Source organism: Pinus tabuliformis, chromosome 7 (genome assembly GCF_031772625.1).
Source record: "Pinus tabuliformis cultivar Carrire ecotype Pingquan chromosome 7, CPIR1, whole genome shotgun sequence".
Lineage (NCBI taxonomy): Eukaryota > Viridiplantae > Streptophyta > Pinopsida > Pinales > Pinaceae > Pinus > Pinus tabuliformis.
Genome location: NC_142293.1, coordinates 832,053,351 through 832,078,971, shown reverse-complemented (window position 1 = coordinate 832,078,971; position 25,621 = coordinate 832,053,351). Strand labels below are relative to the sequence as shown.

Genomic DNA, 25,621 nt, shown 5'->3' with positions numbered 1-25,621 from the left:
GATTTTCGAACAAGACTAAAAAATTAGACATTTCTCGTGGTGGCAAGGCCCAAGCATAATAAATAGATAATAGATTTACTTCTCTTTTCTAGTTTCTAGTAGTTTTTATATCTATTGTCTCTTTCATATTTATTATGATATTTTTTTAAACAATATATGACAATTTAAGTTTGAAGTTGGCAATTATAACTCATTAGTAATGAATTATGAATATGATGCTTCATGAAAGTTGAAAGTTGTTTCATTTCATTTCATTTTATAACATTTCATTTCATGTTAGATATTATTTGTTGTAATGGTTACACTTAGCTTACAAGTACAACTTTGGTGATAAATGATGATAAATATTTTATATTGAATTTTGAAAGCTTGAAACTTTAAGATTGATGAATCATGAGACTCAATATGTTGTATGTTACTATGTTACTGACTTGTGGACGTGGTTGATGAAGATTATAACTTCTAGATGATTGTTGTTATATGGTTCAATCTATGTTTTTTTATGTTTTTTATATCTAATTCATTATTCTACATGTTTTTGTTGACATATATATATATATATCAAAATATAAAAAATAAAATATATATATATATATATATGTATATATATATATATATGTATATATATATATATATATGTATATATATATATATATGTATATATATAAACGCTCCGGGATTCGCTCCCAAACCGGGAGCTTCTGAAAATGTCGCTCCTGCTCCTGTTTTCGTTCCTGCTCCCCGCTTTCGCTCCCGCTCCCAAGTAACACTGGTCCATGCTCCACTGTTCCTTGCATATACCTGAGAACTTGTTTGGCTGCTGCCCAGTGCGCCCTCTTAGGTTCCATCATGAACTCACTGAGGGTGTTGACAGCATAACAAATGTATGGCCTTGTATTGAACAGATACATCAGGGACCCTATACGCTGCCTGTACAAGGTTGGATCAACGTCTTTATCTTCTGATGTGTCAATCTTCTTCCAGTGGGTGATCATTGGAGTAGCCATAGGTCTACAGTCCTGCATCTTGAATCTCTTCAAGATTTCTGTAGCATATCTCCCTTTACCAAGGAAGATCTCACCCTTCTGCTGCCAAACTTCCAACCCCAGGAAATAATGCATCTGTCCTAAATCCTTCATGTCGAATTCTATGGCTAGGTTCTTCTTGTAGTCTTTGATGAGCCTGGATGATCCTATCAGGAAGAGATCATCCACATAGAACACTAGGATTAGAGGCTCATTCTCTATGACCAGATAGTAGAGATTAGGGTTTGCGTCACTCTTGACGAACCCCATCTTCTGCAAGTAGCCATCAATTCGACCTTACCATGCCCTAGGTGCCTTTTTAAGCCCATACAAGGCTTTCTTTAATCTGCATACATGAGATTACTTCTCATGTGTCTCAAAACCTTATGGTTGTTCAATGTATACTTCCTCTTCTATTACCCCGTTCAAGAATGCCATCTTGACATCCATTTGATGAATCTCCCACCCCATCTGTGCTGCAAGAGATATCACGGTTCTAATAGAAGTATACCTGGCTACTGGGGTGAAGGTTTCTTCGCAGTCTATCCCTTTCTTCTGAGCATACCCCTTAGCCACAAACCTGGCTTTTTATTTCTCCACATTGCCATCTGTAGCGTATTTGACCTTGTAGATCCATCTCGAACCTACCACTGATTTGTCTGGAGGCGCAGGTACCACTTCCCGGACATCATTGACCATTATAGAGTTGTATTCCTCCACCATAACATCCACCCATACTTGATGATGAAGGACCTCTTGAAAACTAGAAGGTTCCCCAACTTGAGCTACTAAGGCCTGGTATATGTTTGGCTGTCTTTGCTCCCTTTTACTATTCCTAGGTGCACCAATGAAGTCTTCTGCATCCCATTGTATCTGTCAGAGTTCCTGACTCGTTCTTCCACTAGTAGTAGGCACATCTATCAGCTCTTCCTCTTCTTGAGATTCCTCCTGTTCTGAAGATGTCTTCAGGAGAATTTCTAGTACTAGTTTCCGCTGGTTGAAGTGGTTTGACCAACGGCTCGTCTTTCGATTGCTCATCGGAAGGCATTTCTCGGGATTTCCTGAAAGCTCTATCCTCCATGAACTTTACATCCCTTCCTACCCCCTAGAAGATAGACTCTATATGCCTTAGCATTCTTGCTATATCCCACAAGATATCCTTTGTCACCAGTTTGATCCAATTTCTTTCTCTTCTCTTCAGGAATACGACAATATGCTAAACTCCCAAATATCCTGAAATGACTGACTTTAGGTGTCTTCCCGGTGAAGGCCTTCTCCAGAATGATTTTGCCCAATGCCCTATGAGGAGTCATGTTCTGTACATAAACTGCCGTGCTGCATGCTTTTGCCTACAGGAATTTAGGCATATCCTGATCATACAACATTGCCTTAGCTGCTTCCACAATAGTCTTTTTTTCCTTTTTGTTACTCCATTCCGCTCCAGATTGTACGGAGCTGTCCACTCTCTTTTTTCTTTAACGCAAAAATCAAGGAATTCCTTGTCAACATACTCTCCACCATTGTCTGAGCACAACACTTTTATTTCTTTCTTGTCAGATTCTCCACTAGAGCCTTGAACTCTTTGAATCGACTGAAAACCTCATCCTTGGTTTTCAGAAAGTAGATCCAAGTCTTCTTGGAATGGTCATCGATGAAGGTGATGAAGTATTTGCCACCACTAAGAGCTTTTGTGGACTTTGGTCTGCAAATGTGAGTGTATCAATCTTAGCACACTCTTAGCCCTATTGTTACTTCTGGAAAACGCTGCTTTGGCATACTTGCCCAGAGCGCATCCTCTGCATACATCATCTCGTTCAGTACTTAGTTCTGGAACTCTTGATACTGTTTTCCTGAGAATTCTCAGAGCCCCATGGTGTAAGTGTCCCATCCTCCTTTGCCATAGTTCATTCAAATCTTTGTCTCCATTACTACCTGTTGTCGCGCAGATTGACACGACAACGCTCAGACCGGGGGCTGTCACTCTGATCCCCGATCCCTCCGTTTAAGCCTGTCTCCCGCGGCTAAGGGGGGTAGTCCCTGTGAGATGATGAGCCCAACTGTCAACCAGTTGGTCGGGAGACACGAGATACGATATAAAAAGCACTAAAATGATTTGATTAATTGAGCAGACCAGTGCCTTAAGAGATTATGGTTAAGATGATCACTTGTTAAATGATAAGAAAGATGAACCGTGAACAGCAATCATTTGTCATCAAAAGGTATCAGCGAAATCACATGACCAAAACGATATCCGGCAACTGAAAATTTTGAAAAGATAAATGTCTTAAAACACCACGAGAATCGTAAATCATTAACCAGATATCAATTTCGCATCTCGACTTGAAAGTTTAGATCTCAGCATGAAAGATACGACAATTCCCGAAAATGACTGGATCTGACGAAGAGAATTTTCCACAAAATTTTTTTATACTTTTTTCGAAATTTTTTAAATCTTTTTTTTTAAATTTTTTTTTTTTTTTAAATTTTTTTTAATTTTTCAATGTTATAAAAAATAAAAATTTAAAATATAAAAATTTAAAACTTAAAATCTATTCTAAAACTAAGCTTAATCCTAAACTAAACTTAAAAATAAATTAAAATCTAACCTAAAGACTAATTAAAATTTAATCTAAGGACTAAATATTAAAAAAGTATTTTACATCTAAACAAAACTATGCAAATTTTAAACTAAAGCTAAAACATTAAAATACAAATCTAAAACTAAAAATCTAAAATCATTAAATCTAAAAAATAAAAATAAAAACTAAGTTAATCAAACTAAAGCCTAGGTCTAAAAAGACAAAGTCGCATTTTTTATTTGATTTTTTATGAATTTATATGAAACTATTTAAAAAAGACTAAAATCTAAATACGCTACTAAAATAAAACGAATTGAAATCTAATTAAAAATAAAATCTACGCTAGCCTAAATCAAACCCTAAAACGAATCTAAAACAAAATATTAAAACTACGTAAAAGGGAACATATCGAAAGACCAGAATAAACGCTGAAACTATGACGTCTCAGCCGCCGGAGGAAGGAGCGCGACCCTGAACAGATGACCATAAAACATCGATTCATTTACCTGATACTAACTGCAGGAAGGATATCAATGCATATTGTCTTAAAAATAATACCCTAACCCTCAACTACGTGACAGAGAAAATCGAAACGCAGTGAAAGTGGAACCTGGAACAACTTTTCCCTAGCCGCAGACTTAACCACGCAGAGAATATGCACAATAAAAATTCGATTTACCTGTTCCGTCGTTGAGAAATGGGCACGATGCTGGATGCAGTGATCGATGGTTGCTTTGAATCGACCCTAAGGATGAAACATAAAGCCAAATGACGAGATCTTACCTGCGTAAATTCTGAAGAGACAATGCGGGCCGAGAAAAACCTGCAGAAATTCTGAAAGGAAACCCGACAGAGCTCGGATGTTACAGGGACCTTGATGCAGTGCGTGAGTCGAAGAATTTTTCTTTGTGCATTTGCAGGTGCGATGGTGCCGGAAAATATGAATACAAAGCCCGTATCTGTCTTGACAGCGATTAAAAAAAAATATAAAGCTTTGCGGGCGTGCACTCGATTTCCAACGATAGCCACACGCAAGAAGATCCCGATGGTAAAAATAGCAAGTAATTAAATGTTTTCCGAACCTCCTACGCAAGGATTTCACATTAGTGGCTCTCTGAACATGATGGTAGATCAACACATAACCTTCAATCTCAGATTAAACTGTGTGAGACGTACTGAAAACTAAGGGTAAATAGCCGACACTTGATAAATCTGAGACTTATTTTTCAATTAACCCGCAAGTATTGGTGGGGAGGAAAAGCAGTGAAAGATGGCCACGATTTTAAGCAGGGGATTTCTATAATCTGGGCAGCTGCGAACTCCTGAAAATCTGATCTTGATGAAAACCCTGTACACAAAAACAAAACCCTAGATTTAAATCTGTATAAACCAAAAAATTGAAACCCTAATAAAAAAAACTGTGAAAAGCATAAGTTTAAAACCCTAGATCAGCTAATTTAATGTACAGATTTGGCCCATTAACAGCCAGATTTAGCAATGAGCACAGGAATATTTTAAAGAAATAAAGATTTCAGATTTTCACTGTGAAGAACTTCAGAAAATCTCTCATGCAAATTAGAAAAAATAAACCGAATGATAGAACCAGGATCAAATCCAACTGGGCTCAACACAAAATGCTTGCGGGAGTTGGCTGGTTCAGCCGAGAACTTCCCCGAACGCCCACAAAATTTCCTTCAATGATGTTTTCTGCACAGCTCAGAACAACTGTCAATAAAGAGGGCAAAAATGCTGCTAGATCTCAGGAAGTAATGGAGATACCTGCCATTACTTCAGAAACCCTAACAGCACCCAAACCCCAGCCAGTGAACAAGATACCTGTGCTCACAATACTCTACAAAAAGCTATTATCAACCGCTGAAAATAACATATGCAGAAAATGAAACAATCTCACAGCATTTTAAGAGAGTAACACCAGCAAGATATGGACCCCAAAGTCTTCTTTTATTAACTAGAAACAGATTTACAAGAGAGCTTCTTCAGTCTTAGACTCACAGATCGAATTGAATCTGAAATGACCACCTAAGACTCTATATAAAGGAAATGATCCCAACGGATAGTTCGAATGATCCATGTAGAAATGATCTCGACCGTTGATGAGGATCAAGACATCTCTTGATCTCATCCGTCGATTTATTCAATTAATTTTTTATTATTATTTTTTTAAATTTTTAAAAATTTTCTTTTTAAATTTTTTTTATTATTTATTATTTTATTATTATTTTTAAAATTTTTAAATTTTTTTATTATTTTTTTATTTATTTCATTTTTAAAATTTTAAAATTTCTTAGTTATTTATTTATTTTATTATTTTATTTCATTTTTTAAATGGATCATCGAACCAAAACCTTTGGAAACATCACCTAGGACCTAGGACTTAGGACTCACGAGGGGATTTAAAACATTTTTCGACCCTCAAGACACATTACATCATGACTTTTACAACTTACATCTCAAGGGGACAAGCCCACTTAACACAGACCCTCATAAATCACCCAGTTCTGCGACACAACTATAATCTAGCAGATTTAACACACTAGGATTCTCCTAAAGTTCTAATGACAAAATCCATCCCGGCTTTGGGGTCAGGTTTGAAGGAAAACTCTGCCGATCCATGGATCGGTGAGACGAAAAACCTTCCGGGACATAGATTATCATAGAAAGTTAGGTCCACCTAGGCAATTTTACATACACGACTCTGATCTGCTTAGATTATTTACAATTCATACATGCAGACTGGATTTACAATTGAAATGATCAAGTTGCTGATGACTGTAGGCTGGCACGGACACGTCGTTCAGGTGCTACCCCTTTCTGCCAAGAAAAGAGGGTGTACTGCATGGGAAGTTGGCCAGTAGTGGTCAACATCTGGCTCTACTTGGGGACACGTTGCTGCTCTGTAGGAATGTGAGAATCCAGAATCTGCATCCATACAACACACAACAAAATATAAGTAGCGTCCATCCAAAAATCATCATATACATTAAGCACAAGAAAGATAAAAGCTCTTCATTTATTAACTATCTAAAGCAGAAACGAAAATGCGGAAAAAACAAGGAGTAGGGTTAGAAATATGATACAAAGGATGCCCTACGGCATCAGATGTGTTCAATATAGTGCATACTGAGCATTTGCCTGCTTTCAGGCAAATCTGTCGGCTGCTTGTCGGATGTGCTATGTCCAATTTTGCATATGGTAGGACTCTTTCCTATCCGAAAATCAAGCTGCTCACGGCCGTCTGATGCATCAAATCTTCTTCTTATCTTCTTTCTCTTACGCTTTTTCTTTCTGGCAGGTTGAATTACTGACGATCTGGTACTTTCGGTTTCAAAACTATCAGATGAAGTATGTAAGATATGCGTGACATGTCTGTCTTGAGCCTGCATCTGATCTTTATCATTCTTAAGTCTGTCCGGATCACCTTCAATTAACCATCTTTCAATCGAATCAATAACCTCCTCATAATAAGATGGAGCTTGTTGCAGCACATGAGAAGGCTCCTGATCTGTTGATGTTTGCTGGTTTCTCTTATCCTCTGCCAATTGCTGAAACCTTTGAACTTGTATTTTAATGGCATCCATCTGACTAGAGTGTTCAACCTTTATAGCACTGATTTGTCTGGCATGGTGCTCCTGCATGTCTTTTATTACTTTAACATTCTCTTCCTTTATGTCCATCAAGCAATGCTGCATAATTTTTTTTTCTTCTTTATGATTCGCTTGCATGTCAGCCAACTGATTATTATGATTGAACGTCATGATAGTCATTTCCTCATCCATAGTTAATAACTTGTTTTGCATAGAGTCAATTTCCTTATCATGATCAGCTTTCATGGTCACCATATTTTCCTCTAAGACTGACATCTTGCTTTGCATGATTCTAATTTTTGTTTCATGATTAGTCTTCATGGCCTCAATTTCTTTAGCATGGTGACTTTGCGTGACCTCAATCTCCCTATTACGCTTTTCCAGGTGGGTGCATAAAGTTTTCACATCATTGACATAATTAGTTTGGTTGATTTCCATATTTCTTACCAGCATCATTAGATCTCGTAAAATTTGCTTTTGCTCTTCCCTTTCATTGTCATTTGTCCTTGATTTTTCACTTCCATGAACTTGATTTGCAATATTTCCGGTGGATGACACATTCCGATGTGAAGAATCGTCTTGGGATCTTTCACTGTCAGCTGGACCTTTTATCAAATTGCTTTCATTCTGTTGCACATTTTCGGAAGAAGGCAAGCTGTTTGGATAACCATATCTATTTTCAAAAGCATTGATAATATCAACCAAAGAAGTGAAAGAATCCTTAGGAAAATTGTTAAACCAATTCAAAGCATCATCTTCTAAAGAAAGGACAAATAGACGCATTTTGATATCATCATGATGAAACTGAGGGGGTCTGCAATATATGATCATGATGCGAATAAACAAGCCTAGATGCCTTTTAGCAGCGATTGGATCACCATCTGAAAAAATAGGTAATTTAGGAATGGCCTCCTCCGGAAAATCATGAAGACGGTGAGTAAAACGACATGGTCTAAATGAATAATCCATGATGAACAATAAGGGATCAGATGGATGATAGAACTAGCTCTTTGCTCAAGAAAATCAAGAGATGAAAGAAGTGGAGTCGCCACTTGAACAATGAATCTGATTCTAAGATCCAAAAAGGAATCACAAGCAGATATGAGGAAGGCTTCTTGTCTGGGAAAAATGAGAAAATGGAGTCGCCACCCAAACAAGAAACAAACCCAAGAGATGCTGCTGATATGGGATGAAAAGATGCCAAAAATATTGAATCTGCCAGCTCAACTGAGAGATGAGAGATGAGAAGATGAATGTCGATGAAACTCCAGGAACAGGAAAACTTCGTCCCCGGCAACGGCGCCAAAAAATGTTGGCGTTGCCGGGCCAGATGAAGAGATAAGAAATGAGAAAAATGATTTGCCGTTTGAAACACCGAGAAAAAGTGTCCCCGGCAATGGCGCCAAAAAATGTTGTCGCGCAGATTGACACGACAACGCTCAGACCGGGGGCTGTCACTCTGATCCCCGATCCCTCCGTTTAAGCCTGTCTCTCGTGGCTAAGGGGGGTAGTCCCTGTGAGATGATGAGCCCAACTGTCAACCAGTTGGTCGGGAGACACGAGATACGATATAAAAAGCACTAAAGTGATTTGATTAATTGAGCAGACCAGTGCCTTAAGAGATTATGGTTAAGATGATCACTTTTTAAATGATAAGAAAGATGAACCGTGAACAGCAATCATTTGTCATCAAAAGGTATCAGCGAAATCACATGATCAAAACAATATCAGGCAACTGAAAATTTTGAAAAGATAAATGCCTTAAAACACCACGAGAATCGTAAATCATTAACCAGATATCAATTTCGCATCTCGACTTGAAAGTTTAGATCTCAGCATGAAAGATACGACAATTCCCGAAAATGACTGGATCTGACGAAGAGAATTTTCCACAAAATTTTTTTATACTTTTTTCGAAATTTTTTAAATCTTTTTTTTTTTTTTTTAATTTTTAATTTTTTTTTATTTTTCAATGTTATAAAAAATAAAAATTTAAAATCTAAAAATTTAAAACTTAAAATCTATTCTAAAACTAAGCTTAATCCTAAACTAAACTTAAAAATAAATTAAAATCTAACCTAAAGACTAATTAAAATTTAATCTAAGGACTAAATATTAAAAAAGTATTTTACATCTAAACAAAACTATGCAAATTTTAAACTAAAGCTAAAACATTAAAATTAAATCTAAAAAATAAAAATAAAAACTAAGTTAATCAAACTAAAGCCTAGGTCTAAAAAGACAAAGTCGCATTTTTTATTTGATTTTTTATGAATTTATATGAAACTATTTAAAAAAGACTAAAATCTAAATACGCTACTAAAATAAAACGAATTGAAATCTAATTAAAAATAAAATCTACGCTAGCCTAAATCAAACCCTAAAACGAATCTAAAACAAAAATATTAAAACTACGTAAAAGGGAACATATCGAAAGACCAGAATAAACGCTGAAACTATGACGTCTCAGCCGCCGGAGGAAGGAGCGCGACCCTGAACAGATGACCATAAAACACCGATTCATTTACCTGATACTAACTGCAGGAAGGATATCAATGCATATTGTCTTAAAAATAATACCCTAACCCTCAACTACGTGACAGAGAAAATCGAAACGCAGTGAAAGTGGAACCTGGAACAACTTTTCCCTAGCCGCAGACTTAACCACGCAGAGAATATGCACAATAAAAATTCGATTTACCTGTTCCGTCGTTGAGAAATGGGCACGATGCTGGATGCAGTGATCGATGGTTGCTTTGAATCGACCCTAAGGATGAAACATAAAGCCAAATGACGAGATCTTACCTGCGTAAATTCTGAAGAGACAATGCGGGCCGAGAAAAACCTGCAGAAATTCTGAAAGGAAACTCGACAGAGCTCGGATGTTACAGGGACCTTGATGCAGTGTGTGAGTCGAAGAATTTTTCTTTGTGCATTTGCAGGTGCGATGGTGTCGGAAAATATGAATACAAAGCCCGTATTTGTCTTGACAGCGATTAAAAAAAAATCTAAAGCTTTGCGGGCGTGCACTCTATTTCCAACGATAGCCACACGCAAGAAGATCCCGATGGTGAAAATAGCAAGTAATTAAATGTTTTCCGAACCTCCTACGCAAGGATTTCACATTGGTGGCTCTCTGAACATGATGGTAGATCAGCACATAACCTTCAATCTCAGATCAAACTGTGTGAGACGTACTGAAAGCTAAGGGTAAATAGCCGACACTTGATAAATCTGAGACTTATTTTTCAATTGACCCGCAAGTATTGGTGGGGAGAAAAAGCAGTGAAAGATGGCCACGATTTTAAGCAGAGGATTTCTATAATCTGGGCAGCCGCGAACTCCTGAAAATCTGATCTTGATGAAAACCCTGTACACAAAAACAAAACCCTAGATTTAAATCTGTATAAACCAAAAAATTGAAACCCTAATAAAAAAAACTGTGAAAAGCATAAGTTTAAAACCCTAGATCAGCTAATTTAATGTACAGATTTGGCCCCTTAACAGCCAGATTTAGCAATGAGCACAGGAATATTTTTAAAGAAATAAAGATTTCAGATTTTCACTGTGAAGAACTTCAGAAAATCTCTCATGCAAATTAGAAAAAATAAACCAAATGATAGACCCAGGATCAAATCCAACTGGGCTCAACACAAAATGCTTGCGGGAGTTGGCTGGTTCAGCCGAGAACTTCCCCGAACGCCCACAAAATTTCCTTCAATGATGTTTTCTGCACAGCTCAAAACAACTGTCAATAAAGAGGGCAAAAATGCTGCTAGATCTCAGGAAGTAATGGAGATACCTGCCATTACTTCAGAAACCCTAACAGCACCCAAACCCCAGCCAGTGAACAAGATACCTGTGCTCACAATACTCTACAAAAAGCTATTATCAACGGCTGAAAATAACATATGCAAAAAATGAAACAATCTCACAGCATTTTAAGAGAGTAACACCAACAAGATATGGACCCCAAAGTCTTCTTTTATTAACCAGAAACAGATTTACAAGAGAGGTTCTTCAGTCTTAGACTCACAGATCGAATTGAATCTGAAATGACCACCTAAGACTCTATATAAAGGAAATGATCCCAACGGCTAGTTCAAATGATCCATGTAGAAATGATCTCGATCGTTGATGAGGATCAAGACATCTCTTGATCTCATCCGTCGATTTATTCAATTAATTTTTTATTATTATTTTTTAAATTTTTAAAAATTTTCTTTTAAATTTTTTTTTATTATTTATTATTTTATTATTATTTTTAAAATTTTTAAATTTTTAAATTTTTTATTTATTATTTTTTTATTTATTTCATTTTTAAAATTTTAAAATTTCTTAGTTTTTTATTTATTTTATTATTTTATTTCATTTTTTAAATGGATCATTGAACCAAAACCTTTGGAAACATCACCTAGGACCTAGGATTTAGGACTCACGAGGGGATTTAAAACATTTTTCGACCCTCAAGACACATTACATCATGACTTTTACAACTTACATCTCAAGGGGACAAGCCCACTTAACACAGACCCTCATAAATCACCCAGTTCTGCTACACAACTATAATCTAGCAGATTTAACACACTAGGATTCTCCTAAAGTTCTAATGACAAAATCCATCCCGGCTTTGGGGTCAGGTTTGAAGGAAAACTCTGCCGATCCATGGATCGGTGAGACGAAAAACCTTCCGGGACATAGATTATCATAGAAAGTTAGGTCCACCTAGGCAATTTTACATACACGACTCTGATCTGCTTAGATTATTTACAATTCATACATGCAGACTGGATTTACAATTGAAATGATCAAGCTGCTGATGACTGTAGGCTGGCACGGACACGTCGTTCAGGTGCTACCCCTTTCTGCCAAGAAAAGAGGGTGTACTGCATGGGAAGTTGGCCAGTAGTGGTCAACACTACCAATCAGTGCCATTAGTGATTCTAGCTACAACCTGTACAACCTGTTACTTCTGATTCTAATTTGGGCCTTCTTTTTCCGACTCGGATGTTTGACATATACTTTCTCCTTAGTGAAGAAAACGTCATATCCCTTGTTTTGAAGTTGAGATACGGAAAGGAAGTTCATCCCCAATCTTGGCACATGCAGCACATTGGTTGCTCGAAGCCGCTCTCCTGCTTCGGTTTGAAAAACTATAGTACCTCTTTCTAATGGAGTTCACTTTGCCTTATTCCCCATGGTGATCTGAAAATTCATTCTTTCTTCCTGATAATCTGAAAAACATTCTCGGACTCTTGTCATATGCCAGGAAGCTCCACTGTCTATATACCAAACCTCTGAGGAGGCAGAGCTTGCTGAGCAAACGACTTCTTCTTCCAATCTGGAAGCTAACATAGAATAATCGTAATTTATGTCCCTTGTGCATTCTTCTAGAAATCTGCGCGTCCCCTTGAGTGGATGCCTCTGCTTCATGCTCTTGACCCATAATCGATTTTCCTCTCATGTTGCCGGATCTCTGCTTTGATACCATGTGAAAATTTCTAAACTGAAATTCTACTACTGTAACAACTGATTTATTTCACCTACTTATTATTCACAATAAGTTATTTACGAAATCCCTTTGGCAATTATTAAAATAAATTCCACTGCAGTTATCACACAATTACCCAGAGAAAAATACATGCACAAGAACCAATCACATCAAGACAATTATTTTTGGACAATTGTCCCCGGAAAAAACCAATGTGGGAAAACCAGTGCATTAGATGATGGCTTTATTAATCTTCAACAACAATTGCTTTTACAAGGAATGATTTTACAGAGAAACTGAAAGAAAACACTTGAGACTTTCCCTTTGAGACCTTCTGACACTTTGGAGACCCTGATCCCACTTTTGCGTCTCCCTTGCGTCACTCTGCATGGCCCAGCGTGGCTCTGAGTGGCTCCGTGTCCCTTTGCGTTAGCTTGCGTAAGCTCTGCGTTTCTCCTTTGGACTGCGTCTCTCTTTGCGCTATCTCCCACTGTCCTTGCGTCACCTCCTCTTCAGCCACTGCCTGTCGCTGATGCCCTCCTCTTCCTCCACCCTGCAACTCTCCCTCTGAAATTGATCTCCTCGACTTGAGAATCGATTTTCCTTGAGATACTGAGTATCTGCCGGTGTGTCTCCAAATGATCCTCAAGTCTTCTCTTATACTTTTCCTATTGACGAATCAACGACCGAGATTAAGTCCCTAATCAACGGCTAAGATTAAAATAGACTTGATTCTTGTCTCTTAGAAGCTTCTCACCTTTATTTTTATTAATACCCATTAATATTTTTATTTTCCCTAGTTTAAACTGAAGAACCCATTAAAAATATTAATTATTTTAATAACTTCTCATCCGGGTGGAATTTCTCAAAACGATTTCTGGGTCTTGGAGATCTCATGTGCCTTAGCCTGTCCTTCAAATTTTAAGGCTAGAGCAGATCCGATGCTACCAGCAATCAACAAAATAAAAGGACTTGAATACAGAAATGTTTAATGTTCCTCGCAATAGATGACCCACCTTCAGCAGATGAGCAAGCTGGATGGATAAATGCACTGACTAGAGGGTGGATGGGAAGTGTCTGAGGCTGGCTGTCTGTGGATCATGATAGGGATGCCGGCTGGCAAGCTGAAACAATAGTAGAAATTTTTTCCCCTAGGGGTTATGCACATGGGTGGGTAACAGTCACTAGTAACTACACCAAGTTGATCTTTTGTTATGTAAACCCAGGGCTACAATTCTATCAAAATGGATATTGTAACTTATGGTAGAATTGTAGCCTATTCTTTGATTACTTTTAATATTGCAGAGATGGCTGTCAAAATTATGCCAGAACAAATATAACATATTTTCAATTGCATTTAAAACCCTAAGTTTGTCTAACTCAGCTTTTGACAAATCCCTTGCTAAAATTCAGAAAGATGAGAATGCAATTAATGTTCATGTAGGAAGTTTGGTGTGGTTAAAAGGTATTTGTACATTCGCTCCCTGTGGGTGCCAGGCTCATATGCTAGCTAATTTTAGTTTATGTAGGCCAGGATTTTCCTGATATGCCTGTTGTCAATGTGTTGTACCACTTTAAATCCTGGTCAAATATTACTTCTCTGAAGTATTATATGAAGCATTTCCAAATCAAAGCAAAAATGTATTATTGGATTGAATTATTGTTGCTGGAACAATCCCTTGTGAAGGTATTATATATTTAATATTCATTATCTGCCAAATAGGCTAACTGAAGTTACATAAGATGACTTGGTCATTCTGGTACATAACTAATTTAATCCTTATCTAGTAGATATTCATCTAACTTGATTTCGAGTCCATTTTGGCACCATATGATCTAGTTTTGCACTTCCTATCATCAGGATCTTCCAAGGAATTTTCATTATATCAGTGGTCAAACACTAAAATGGTGTTCCTTTACTTTTTTCTTAATATTTTTGTCACATTGGTATGTCTCCTGTCCTTTATGTAAGTTGCAGATGTTGAATTTTGTTCAAAAACAAAATTCTCATATTGTCTTTGCCCTATTGAAAACAGTTAGGAAATCTGCATCCACAGGAGCTGACAATGTTGCTGCTCCTCTCTTTTCTTTGTTGACTCAAATCTTCTCATCTGTAGGTGGTGGAGTTGGGATTTTCAGCATTAGTTGCAATGGCTCGCTGTTGGGACAGTGCAGAACCAGATGAAAATGGGAATGGAAGTATATCCTTAGAGGAGTGGAATTCTGGTTGTGTTTCAGTTGCAGATACATTTGCTGATCTTTTACAACGGGCATGGCTTTCTCATGTAGAGGTAACGTTGCCATTTTAATGATATAACAAGTTTGGTCTGATAAAGATGAGTATTTCAAATGCTTATGGAGATGTGAATCTACATGTTATTCTGGTCTTAGGAGCTGCTATGGCATTTTCTTCCTTAGAGATGAACAGCTTTTGACATATCACATTTTTTCACTGGAGCAGGAAGGGAATGTTTGTGAAGTGCTACCTCCTCCCTCGTGTTTAAATGAAGCATCTGTACTAATATGTTCAATTTTGAAGTATGCCAATGAACCAGAATTAGTGACAACACATAAGATTGAAGCACTTTTACAAGTTTGGGCAGATTTGATAGCTGAATGGAGTGCATGGGAAGAAGATGAGGATCTAGCTGTATTTGAAGCAATTCATGAAGCTATTATTTTAAATGTAGGCATGAACTTAATTTAATCATGATTTTATGTGCCACTTGAGTTTTTTTTCCCTTTGGTTACAACATACAGCCTACAAATACCCTAACACTACACTTGTTTTTTGAAGTGATAATGATTGACATGTTTTGGATGCAGGAAAGGTGCGAGCTAAAAAATTTCATAATGGCAGCTGTTCCACCACCGCCAGCCCCACCTGTTGCACCACGTTCTATTGTTGAAGGCATTGCCACATTCATAAGCTCAGCAATAGAATTGGCATATTCTGCTGCAACATGGCGTGCATGTTTTCTTGCTCATTCTCTTCTTCATGTTCCAAAATTTTCATTTGAAAGTGAAGGCACAAGAACTGCACTAGTAATCCGTTTTGCACAGGCATCACATTCACGTTTCAATCAACTGAAGAGTAGGTCTGTTCCACTTGGGAAACCACTTCTCCTCGTTATTGCAGCATGCTATTTATGCTCCCCGAGTTCAGTGCAGAAGGTTTTGTTAGAACAAAAGGATGGAATGGATCCTGGCAATGGATTTTTAAAATGGGCTGAATCATTGGCATATTTAGCCGACAATTCTTCTGAGCCAGGGTTGACGCTGGAATCAGAGATTAAGCTAGTTGGTAAGCATGATTTACTTCACATAGATGCATGACTTTTGCGCTTGTTTGTAAATACATAAGGGGTGTGTGTGAATGTCTGTTCTTGTGTGATATATAATATATTAAGTGGATGGATAGTCATCTCTCTCTCTCTCCCTCCCTCCCTCTTTCATACACACACATGCACTCACCATTTCACATGCATGACCCTTTAAAAATAGAGAGCAGAAGCACTGTCCCTCTTTTTCTCAAAAGGATTTGTAAATGCACATGCTTGGACATGCACACGCATTGTCCTTTCTTTGGAGCCTAAAAAGAGGGAGCTTGGTGTGCTATAAGATCTTAAAGGTCAATAATGAAGGGGAAAAGGGAGGGAACAAGGTGTGTTGTAGGGTTTTCATCATTAACAATAAATAGTAAAGGTTGCATTCTTATTCAGTATAATATTTATATGAAATATCAACAATGATATAGCATTACATAGCAACAATCACACAATGAACGTAGATTAATTGTCTTTGTTATTTTGATATTAGTCAAAAGGATAAGTTATCAGCTCATGTCTCTCACATATGAGACTTAATCAACAGGACTGTAATAATGACTTGGTTGTCAGGCTGACTGCCTCTAAATACAACACATTTTACACTACTGTTGTTTCAAATTAATGGCCACTTCAGAAGCCATTTCAGAAGAAGGTAAAATTTAGGAACTTGGTTGAGTTGCGCTCCTTTATACAATATTGACAAAATAGGGCATGGATATAGTTTACATGAACTACAATTAGTTAGGAAAAGATTCTTGTAACGAAAATAAGTAATAATAGTAGAATTAGTATAGCAGTTAATTAAATGAAATGTCAAAGTCTTGTGACCAGTCAATGCAAACAAGTATACAGTTAGCAGGCTCGTAGTAACATCATCATTCTTATCAATTGTTGTCGCTCGGACTATACAGACACTACAACAACTGCTCAGGGCGACTGCTGTCACTCTGATCCCCATCCACTCTGTTCTGGCTATTTCCTAACAACAGGCTATGGGGGGTAGTCCCTATGGAAATGAGGTGGAGGAAACCAACTTGTTTGGGAGACACAGTTGAACGGCCTATCTAGTTGGTAGAATTTAGCAATATTAAGGATTTGATTTGATTTAATATTAAGACCAGTCCCTGATGGAGTCAAAATGTCTTGCTTATTATAAATTATAGCCAAGTAACCGGATGGACAATTGCTGCTTATATGATGAACTAACTTATATGAAGATGCAACTCTTATGATTTAGGTGAAATGCGAGGATGTTGGTTAATTTTAGATTAAATGCCTAATTTAAGTTGAACCTTTCCCTTAACTGTTTTTAGAAACAATCTTCAAAGTAGGTTGTGAGATGGAAGCCAACGGGAAGCAGGAAGTGGCCTAATTAACAATACCTCCCCGTGTGTTCCAACCACCCAATGCCTCTGACATTGCAGAGATTGTGGCTTTGACGACTGCAAGGTCACTGTGTTAACCACTAAGAAGGGTTGAATCCCTCAAGCTAGATGAGAGAGGGTTGTCCTAGGAGTCTATCAACCAAGCTTATGCTTGGAGGTAAGTTATTAAGTGCAAAGCTAAGACTAGAATGCTTATGCAATGATTATGAGTGAAGTTACTTGAGTTAAGATTGTTTAAGTGTTTAAGTACTTAAGTTATGATTACTCTTTATGACAATAGTACTTAACAATAATTAGAAGACAATCTTAAAACAAGACAAGTGCTTAAGGAACAAGTGTCAATGAATCAATCCACAAGATACTTAGAATAGATTATCCAATTGTCAATTAGCCAATGATTTCACGATGCCAATAAAATTATTCAAGATGTTCTTATCACAATGCCAATTAGATTTCAAATACCAAAGATTAACAATCTAGAACTCGAGTGTATGAGTGTCTTAAGTGTAAAATTCAGAAGTTCTTGTAACTTAAAACAAGACAAGCAAATGTTAGATATTAAATATCCCAAATCAACAGTAACACTTCAGGAAATTCAACACTTATTAGTCTTATGACAACAGTAAGAAAATGACTTTAGACCATGAAATTTACCAAGCATATGAAACAATTTTTTTTCCAATGATTAGCCAATGTTAATTTATGACTGTAGCCCACTTTAGGACGTAGTATTCAGTGGCATATCAGATCCAAAGTAACTTTTTACAACAGTAAAGAAATCAGCAAATCAGTGAGTTAATGATGCTACAACAAGTGCCACTTCAAGCCCAAAATGAGGAAGAATTTGCCAAAACTGAAAATTTTAGTTTTTGAGCCTTTTAGGCGAATTATTTAGAAAATTTTAGATTTGATTTAGTGATTTACATAGAAAATTCCATCAAGTAAAATTTTAGCTCTAAGCTAGATCCTTGAGGCTCAAGTGGCCAAATTTTAAGAAAATGCAAATTTTGCAATTTAAGAGTATTTTTGACCAATTAGATGTGTTTTAGAGCACTTATATCACTATTATAAAATAAAAATTACTGTAGATGTAAAATAATGAGGAAACTAGCGTTTAGAGAACAAACCCTAGGCCCAAGGCCTTGAAGATCCATTGGTCCAAATTTGTTGAAATTTTCGGATGAACTTGTGTTAATTCTAGGTATGTTCTATGCTTAGAGCAATTTATTTCAATTTTGACAGTTAGCTCCATATCTTTTCCAGATTAGCAATCACATTAGCATTAAAGTAAACTGCAGATAGAACTTAAACATAAATCGCAGAAGACAAGCCAAGACAAGAGGACACAAGATGTGGCGCTAGCCAGGGACAAACCCCAATGTGGGGAAACCCTTGATCAATTCTTCTTATATGTTCTTCAATAGTTCAACAGAAAGAGAGAGAGAGAGATAGTACGTTTACAACAAAAGTCAACACTTTGACTTATCTAGATAAGAGCATAGATCATCTCTAACAAGATGATACATGAGATCAGTTGAAGACGTGCTGCTTCAACTAATTCTCCAAGGTGACTCCTTCACCTATCGTTGTGCTGCATTTCGTCATCATGTTGCACCTCACCGCGCTACACCATGCTGCACCCATCATCACTATGCTGCATCTCATTACGCTTCATTAATCATGACTGTACCCATCATTGTACTGCATTATGTGCCATTGTTGCACCATGTTGCCATCCTGACCTATGTGTTGGTTGCACCTTGCTTGCTTGTTGTCCCTAGCATGCTTGTTGTTGCATGCTAGTTGTCCCTTACATGCTAGCTGTAACATTGCATGCTTGGTGTATTTGCTGCTAAGTACCATACAACTGTCCTAATGTTAGTTAGCTGTCCCTTGCACGCTGCTCTCCTTCGGAGATAGATGCTTCGGCTGTTTCGGTAGTTCCGGCTGTTCCCGGCAGTCTCGGCTTTTTTGGCAGTTTCGGCTTTTCCGTCATTTCCGGCTTTTCTGGCAGTTCCGGCTTTTTCGGCAGTTCCGGTTTTCTTCCCTCTGGATCAGGGCGGCATTATTCCTTAGGATCTTTCCTCCTACTAAAACCCAAAGACAAGTAGAGAGAGGAAGAGATCCCAAGTGTGTTGAAATGACTTGAAGGCCACGTCTATTTATACTAAAACGTTGAGCACATGAGGGGTTTATTTGGTTGTTTGCCGACCTTGACGAATTGTCTTGTAACACAAATAAATTCATAACTCCATGAATACTTATTGAAATCGGATGATCTTTAGATCAATCCTACACCTCTCGATGAGAGGGATCCGAGAAAAATATCAGCTGCCATAAATAAGATGACCCACATGGAGTTTGGCCTTAGTTGCGAATTTTAACACTCCTTCTCAACTAGGGAGAACTCCATCTGTTGATCCATATGTCCAACTGTACTATCTCTGCCATCAGTGCCCTGCACTGCTCTGCTCTGATCTGTTGAGCTCTGCTCTGCTCTGATCTGCTGAGCTCTGCTCTGCTGAACCATGAAGAAGAAGAATTGATCGAGAATGTCTCATACCATTCTCTACTGACTCGAAGTCAGTTTCATCTGAAGAGAGTGTGTCACATCACTCTTACTGACCCGAAGTCAGTGTTATTGATCCCATATCAATATCACAAGAGAGTGTCTCAAACCACTCATACTAATCCCAGATCAATTTCATTGATCCCAGATCAATGTCACAAGAGAGTGTCTCAAACCACTCGTACTGATCCCAGACCAATGTCACAAGAGAGCGTCTCAAACCACTCATACTGATCTCAGGTCAATGGAGGTCATCCTAACATAGGGAGTACGGTAGATACAATGATGCGTCCATCGATAGTACTACTATGGTCCCTATTCTCATTTCCCTGCTCATTGATCAGAGGAGAGGTACTTCCCATGAGTCCCAGACTGCATGGGTAGGATGCCTCGACAGGAGAACTAATCATCCTGTCCACAGGAGAACGAATCATCCTATCAGTGGATGCCACGGAGAACTAATCATCCTAGCCCACAGGAGAACTAATCATCCTATTCCACAGTTGCCACGGAGAACAAATCATCTTGGCCCACAGGAGAACTAATAATCCTATTCCATAGTCGCCATGGAGAACAAATCATCCTGGCCCACAAGAGAACTAATCATCCTGTTCCACAGTGGCCACGAGAGAAGTAATCATCCCGACCCACAGGAGAACTAATCATCCTGTTCCACATTTGCCACCGGAGAACTAATCATCCCGACCCACAAAAGAACTAATCATCTTGTTCCACAGTTGCCACAGGAGAACTAATCATCCCAGCCCATAGAAGAACTAATCATCCTGTTCATAGCACACCACCAGGGGAGGGTGGGTCGCCTTGTGGTCGTATGTTGCTCCTGTAAGTACCCCAAACACCCCAGAGCTCCCAGAGCTAAATGCATGCAACATGCAGGACCCTTATAAGAAGGTCTCTCAACGATTCCAAGTCGTTCGGGAAAGTCACAGATTTTACCTTTCCTCGGGGCTTTGACAAAATGTCTGCGACTTGTACATCAGTGTCAATGCGATGGAGCCTCCTCACTCACCGACCTACCACATCCTAGATTAGGCAGTATCTGATGTCTATATGCTGGAGAAATCATCGAATACAGGACTCCTCAATAATCGAATCCCCACTTTGGTTGTCACAGAGAATCACAGTGGTATTCATCATGTGTACAAACAACTCACTTAAGAGCTTCTGCAACCATGCAGCTTCACACGAGATCATACTCGTAGCTATGTATTCGGGCTCGACGGTGGTTATAGCAACCGACTTCTACTTCCTGCTCATCCATGATATCGAAGCAGAATCCAAAGAGAACCAGCACTAAGAAGTGCTCTAGTGATCCTCCACACTGTTTGCCCAGTCAGCATTCGAATAATCATTCAATTTCATATTTTCGATAGTGTATCTCAATCCATGAGAGATTGTGCCCCGAAGATATCTCAGAAGATTCTTGGCACCAATCCAGTGAGGCTCAACCAAATATGAGCTCACCATACTAATTGCAAAACATATGTCCGGACGGAAGTTCACCAAGAACATCAACGCGAATGAGTTTATGAAACTCAGAGGCATTTCCCAAATCTGGTCCGACATCACTACCATATAACTTCTAAAAGTTAAGATCCTCGAGGTAGTCACCGGCTTGTAGTTTATCATTCCACATTTGGAATCCAACTCCCTCTTACTTCTGCAAATGAGAGGGTCTGCACCTGTCAGAAATAGGTCGTCCTCATAAGGTGCTGGTATGAGAGGTCTATCATCGACAACCTTCGGGTAATGGTTTGGATCAGTTTCACTCCTAGTGAATCTCAGCTTCATCAGACAACTATCAATCCTCTCATACTATGCTCGGGGTGTTTTGCTTCAAGCCATAGAGGGCTTTCTTCCACCTATATACATGAGATTCCCGATCATGAATCTCAAACTCCTCGGGTTGTTTCAAACCTGTAGACCTGTTGCATGAGGGGAATGATCCCCTTATAAGATTTTCCTTCGGTACATCTCAGACATGTACCTTCATGCTCTTCTTGAATTCAGGCATCACTATCATCATTTGACTCACATCGGGTAAGGCTCCATAGGTAGACCTCTGGTGTTATAGATGCGATATGTCAATTGACATGATCCCCAATGGACCATCCCGCAACTTGATACAAATTGCCAACCCTGAACCCATGAGAAAAAGAATCTTTGAAAGTTCTATTTTTTAACATGTACCTTTCCATCGATGAATGCCACCCTGAAACCTTTGACTTCCATTTTCGAGATGGACTCTAGGTTCTTCTTGCGATTAGGTACATAAAAGAGATTCTTGTAAATGAATAGAGTTACCGTCATTCAATTGAGGGGTAACATTCCCTACACCCTTTACGGGATAGGTGGCAACGACTCCAAGTATAATCCCATAGTTGTTTCCGTCTCTACCAAATTCGAGAGAGCACCCTTCTATCTGATGAGGTGCCTTGAAGCACTACGATCAATAAGCCAGATTCCCAAAGAATCTGAAGGAGAGGGCCAATACAAGATAACGCTTCTTTATCTTATCAAAAACAACATTTGATTCTTCATACCTGGGGTTCCTTGCTTTCTTTGAAGAGTCGGCCATTTCCTTGATGACCTGCATTACCTGTCATTCCTTTGATCATTGAAGATGTCCCTGGAATGATTGTTATATTCATCAAGAGATGTGTCTCTGCCATTCAGACACTCATTCGCATAATGGCCGAACTTATTGCAACCAAGGCATCTGCCTTTCCTTCCACCCTTAGATCCGGACTTCCCATTGAAGTGATCTTTAGGTAGGCCATCAGAAACTTCTGCTGCGCCATTCTGATAATATTCTCTGCTTCGACTTCACCCTTGGTGAATTTGAAGAGGGATGAGGAATCCATTGATCCTTTTTTCCTTTCCCAACTGTCTTCGGTGATTGCTCTTTCGCTCTTTCTTGGGCATTGCATTCACCTTAGCTCTGATACCATGCTAATTTTAGGTATGTTCTATGCTTAGAGTAATTTATTTCAATTTTCACAGTTAGCTCCATATCTTTTCTTGATTAGCAATCACATTAGCATTAAAGTAAACTGCAGATAGAACATAAACATAAATCGCAGAAGACAAGCCAAGACAAGAGGACACAAGATGTGGCACTAGCCAGGGACAAACCCCAATGTGGGGAAACCATAAATCAATTCTTCTTATATGTTCTTCAATAGTTCAACAGAGAGAGAGAGAGATAGTACATTTACAACAAAAGTCAACACTTTGACTTATCTAGATAAGAGCATAGATCATCTCTAAGAAGATGATACATGAAATCAGTTGAAGACATGCTGCTTCAACTAATTCTCCATGGTGACTCCTTCACCTATCGTTGTGCTACATTTTGTCATCATGTTGCACCTCACCGCGCTGCATCATGCTGCACCCATCATCACTATGCTACATCTCATCACACTTCATTAATCATGACTGTACCCATCACTGTACTGCATTATGTGCCATTGCTGCACCATGTTGCCATCCTGACGTATGTGTTGGCTGCACCTTGCTTGCTTGTTGTCCCTAGCATGCTTATTGTCCTTAGCATGCTTGTTGTTGCATGCTAGTTGTCCCTTGCATGCTAGCTGTAACATTGCATGCTTGGTGTATTTGTTGCTAAGTACCATACCACTATCCCAATGTTAGTTAGTTGTCCCTTGCATGCTGCTCTCCTTCGAAGACATATGCTCCAGTTGTTTCCGCAGTTCTCGACAGTTTTGGCAGTTCTGGCTGTTCCCGACAGTTTTGGCAGTTCTGGCAGTTCCCGGCAGTCCTGACAGTTTTGGCTTTTCCAACAATTTCGGCATTTCCGGCTTTTACGGCTTTTCCGGCTTTTTGGCAGTTCTGGCTTTCTGCTTTCTGGATCAGGGCAACGTTATTCCTTAGGATCTCTCCTCCTACTAAAACCCAAAGACAAGTAGAGAGAGGAAGAGATCCCAAGTGTGTTGAAATGACTTGAAGGCCACCTCTATTTATACTAAAATGTTGAGCACATGTGGGGTTTATTTGGTTGCTGGCCAACCTTGGCGAATTGTTTTATAATGCAAATAAATTCATAAATTCATAACTCCATGAATACTTATCGGGATCGGATGATCTTTAGATCAATCCTACATCTCTCGATGAGAGGGATCCAAGAAAAATATCAGCTACCATAAATAAGATGACCCACATGGAGTTTGGTCCTAGTTGCCAATTTTAACAGCTTGCCACTTGAAAATCAATTTTTTTGAGGCCAAAAACCTACAAAACCGCCAGGTATTCAGTCCAGAAAAATCAGAGATGGATTTAGGGCAAACTAGAACCAAGGAGGGCTAATGCTAGGCCCGGTAGTGTTGAAGGCTAAGGGGGCTAGGAGGCCAAAGAGAGGGCAGAGGAAGGAGGAGGAGGCCAAGAAAGGTTGACGCAGGAGAGAGAAAGCCCTAGAGGGTTGGACGACTAGGGTTAGAGGGCCAAAAAGAGCCCTAAAGGCTACGACTAGCCTTTAAGGTACCCGTTTGGGGACAAGGAGGGCAAGTAAGGCCTCTTAAGCCTACGACTAGGCCTTCTAAGGCCTAAAGTCCCCAACACTGGGCTTAGAAAGGGAGGTCAAGGCCCTTAGAGGGTATGACTTGACCTAAAAAGGGAAAAAATGATGACACAGAGGGTTGGGAGGTTGACGTAGGCCAAGAGGAGGAGGACGCTGGCCTTGGAGTGCCCGGATCTGGGCCCTGGAGGGCTGAAACTCAAAACCCCAGCATCATAAATTTTTTTCTCTTCTAGATTTAAAATTTGCTGCAAATTTTCTAACGGCTGGCCCTGCAAAAATTTCTAGAGACTAGATCTTACCCTCAAGGGCCTAAATCTAGCTCTATTCCAACTTCTCTTGATTTCACCTGCAAAAAATGGAGATAAAACAGTAAATACCCAAAATATTTACTAAACTTGAAAAACCGCAAAACCCCAATTAGCAAAAATAATTTACATAATTATATTACAAATATACAAGGGTTTTAAAATAAATTTTGAGAAATAATATTTTATGAAATTTTTTCTTTGATAAATGGCTAAAATATACTTTAGAAACCCAATGCGCACTATAGCCTTAGCGAAGATTAAATCAACCACATAAATATCCAGGGTCCAAGCAAAGTTGATCGCTACCCACAGTTTGCAAACTTGGAGACCAAGGACTAAAGTACTTGTAAACACTATGTATTTATCTCAAGAAAATTTGTTAATCATATGGCGAATCAAATCACCTAAGATTAGCCCAAAACTATCAATAGAATGATTTTATCTCCATCTAATGAAAAATAGATCTTACCATTTGTCAGCATAACATAGGAAGCCTGTAGTTAGTACATACCACAAATCATTGAACATGGAACACCTTGAATTGCACCCCAAAGTCTTTATTATGAAAGAAAAAGTTCCCATCGGGACAATAGTGTTACATAAAATGCTTCAGCAACAATTTCTTAGCCATAAATTATATGGCTAGAGATTGAAATGACTCTAATTTATAGATAAATCTTTCACGTGGATAAATAGCAACTAGTTTGCTTGATCCTCGTCAAAATAATCTCGGCCATTGAAATATACTTGACCATCTTTTAATCTTAGT

General features: G+C 38.5%; 1 protein-coding gene across 1 annotated transcript in view; it reads left to right on the top strand.

The window, feature by feature from the left end:
- LOC149250193 (ARM repeat superfamily protein) overlaps positions 1 to 25,621 on the top strand; it is a 289,306-nt gene that overhangs the window by 184,749 nt on the left and 78,936 nt on the right. Inside the window, exons 17-19 of the mRNA XM_089458935.1 lie at positions 14,818 to 14,991; positions 15,162 to 15,386; positions 15,527 to 16,004. Of these exons, the coding sequence (XP_089315061.1) occupies positions 14,818 to 14,991; positions 15,162 to 15,386; positions 15,527 to 16,004 (877 nt within the window). The remainder of the gene's footprint in view (positions 1 to 14,817; positions 14,992 to 15,161; positions 15,387 to 15,526; positions 16,005 to 25,621) is intronic.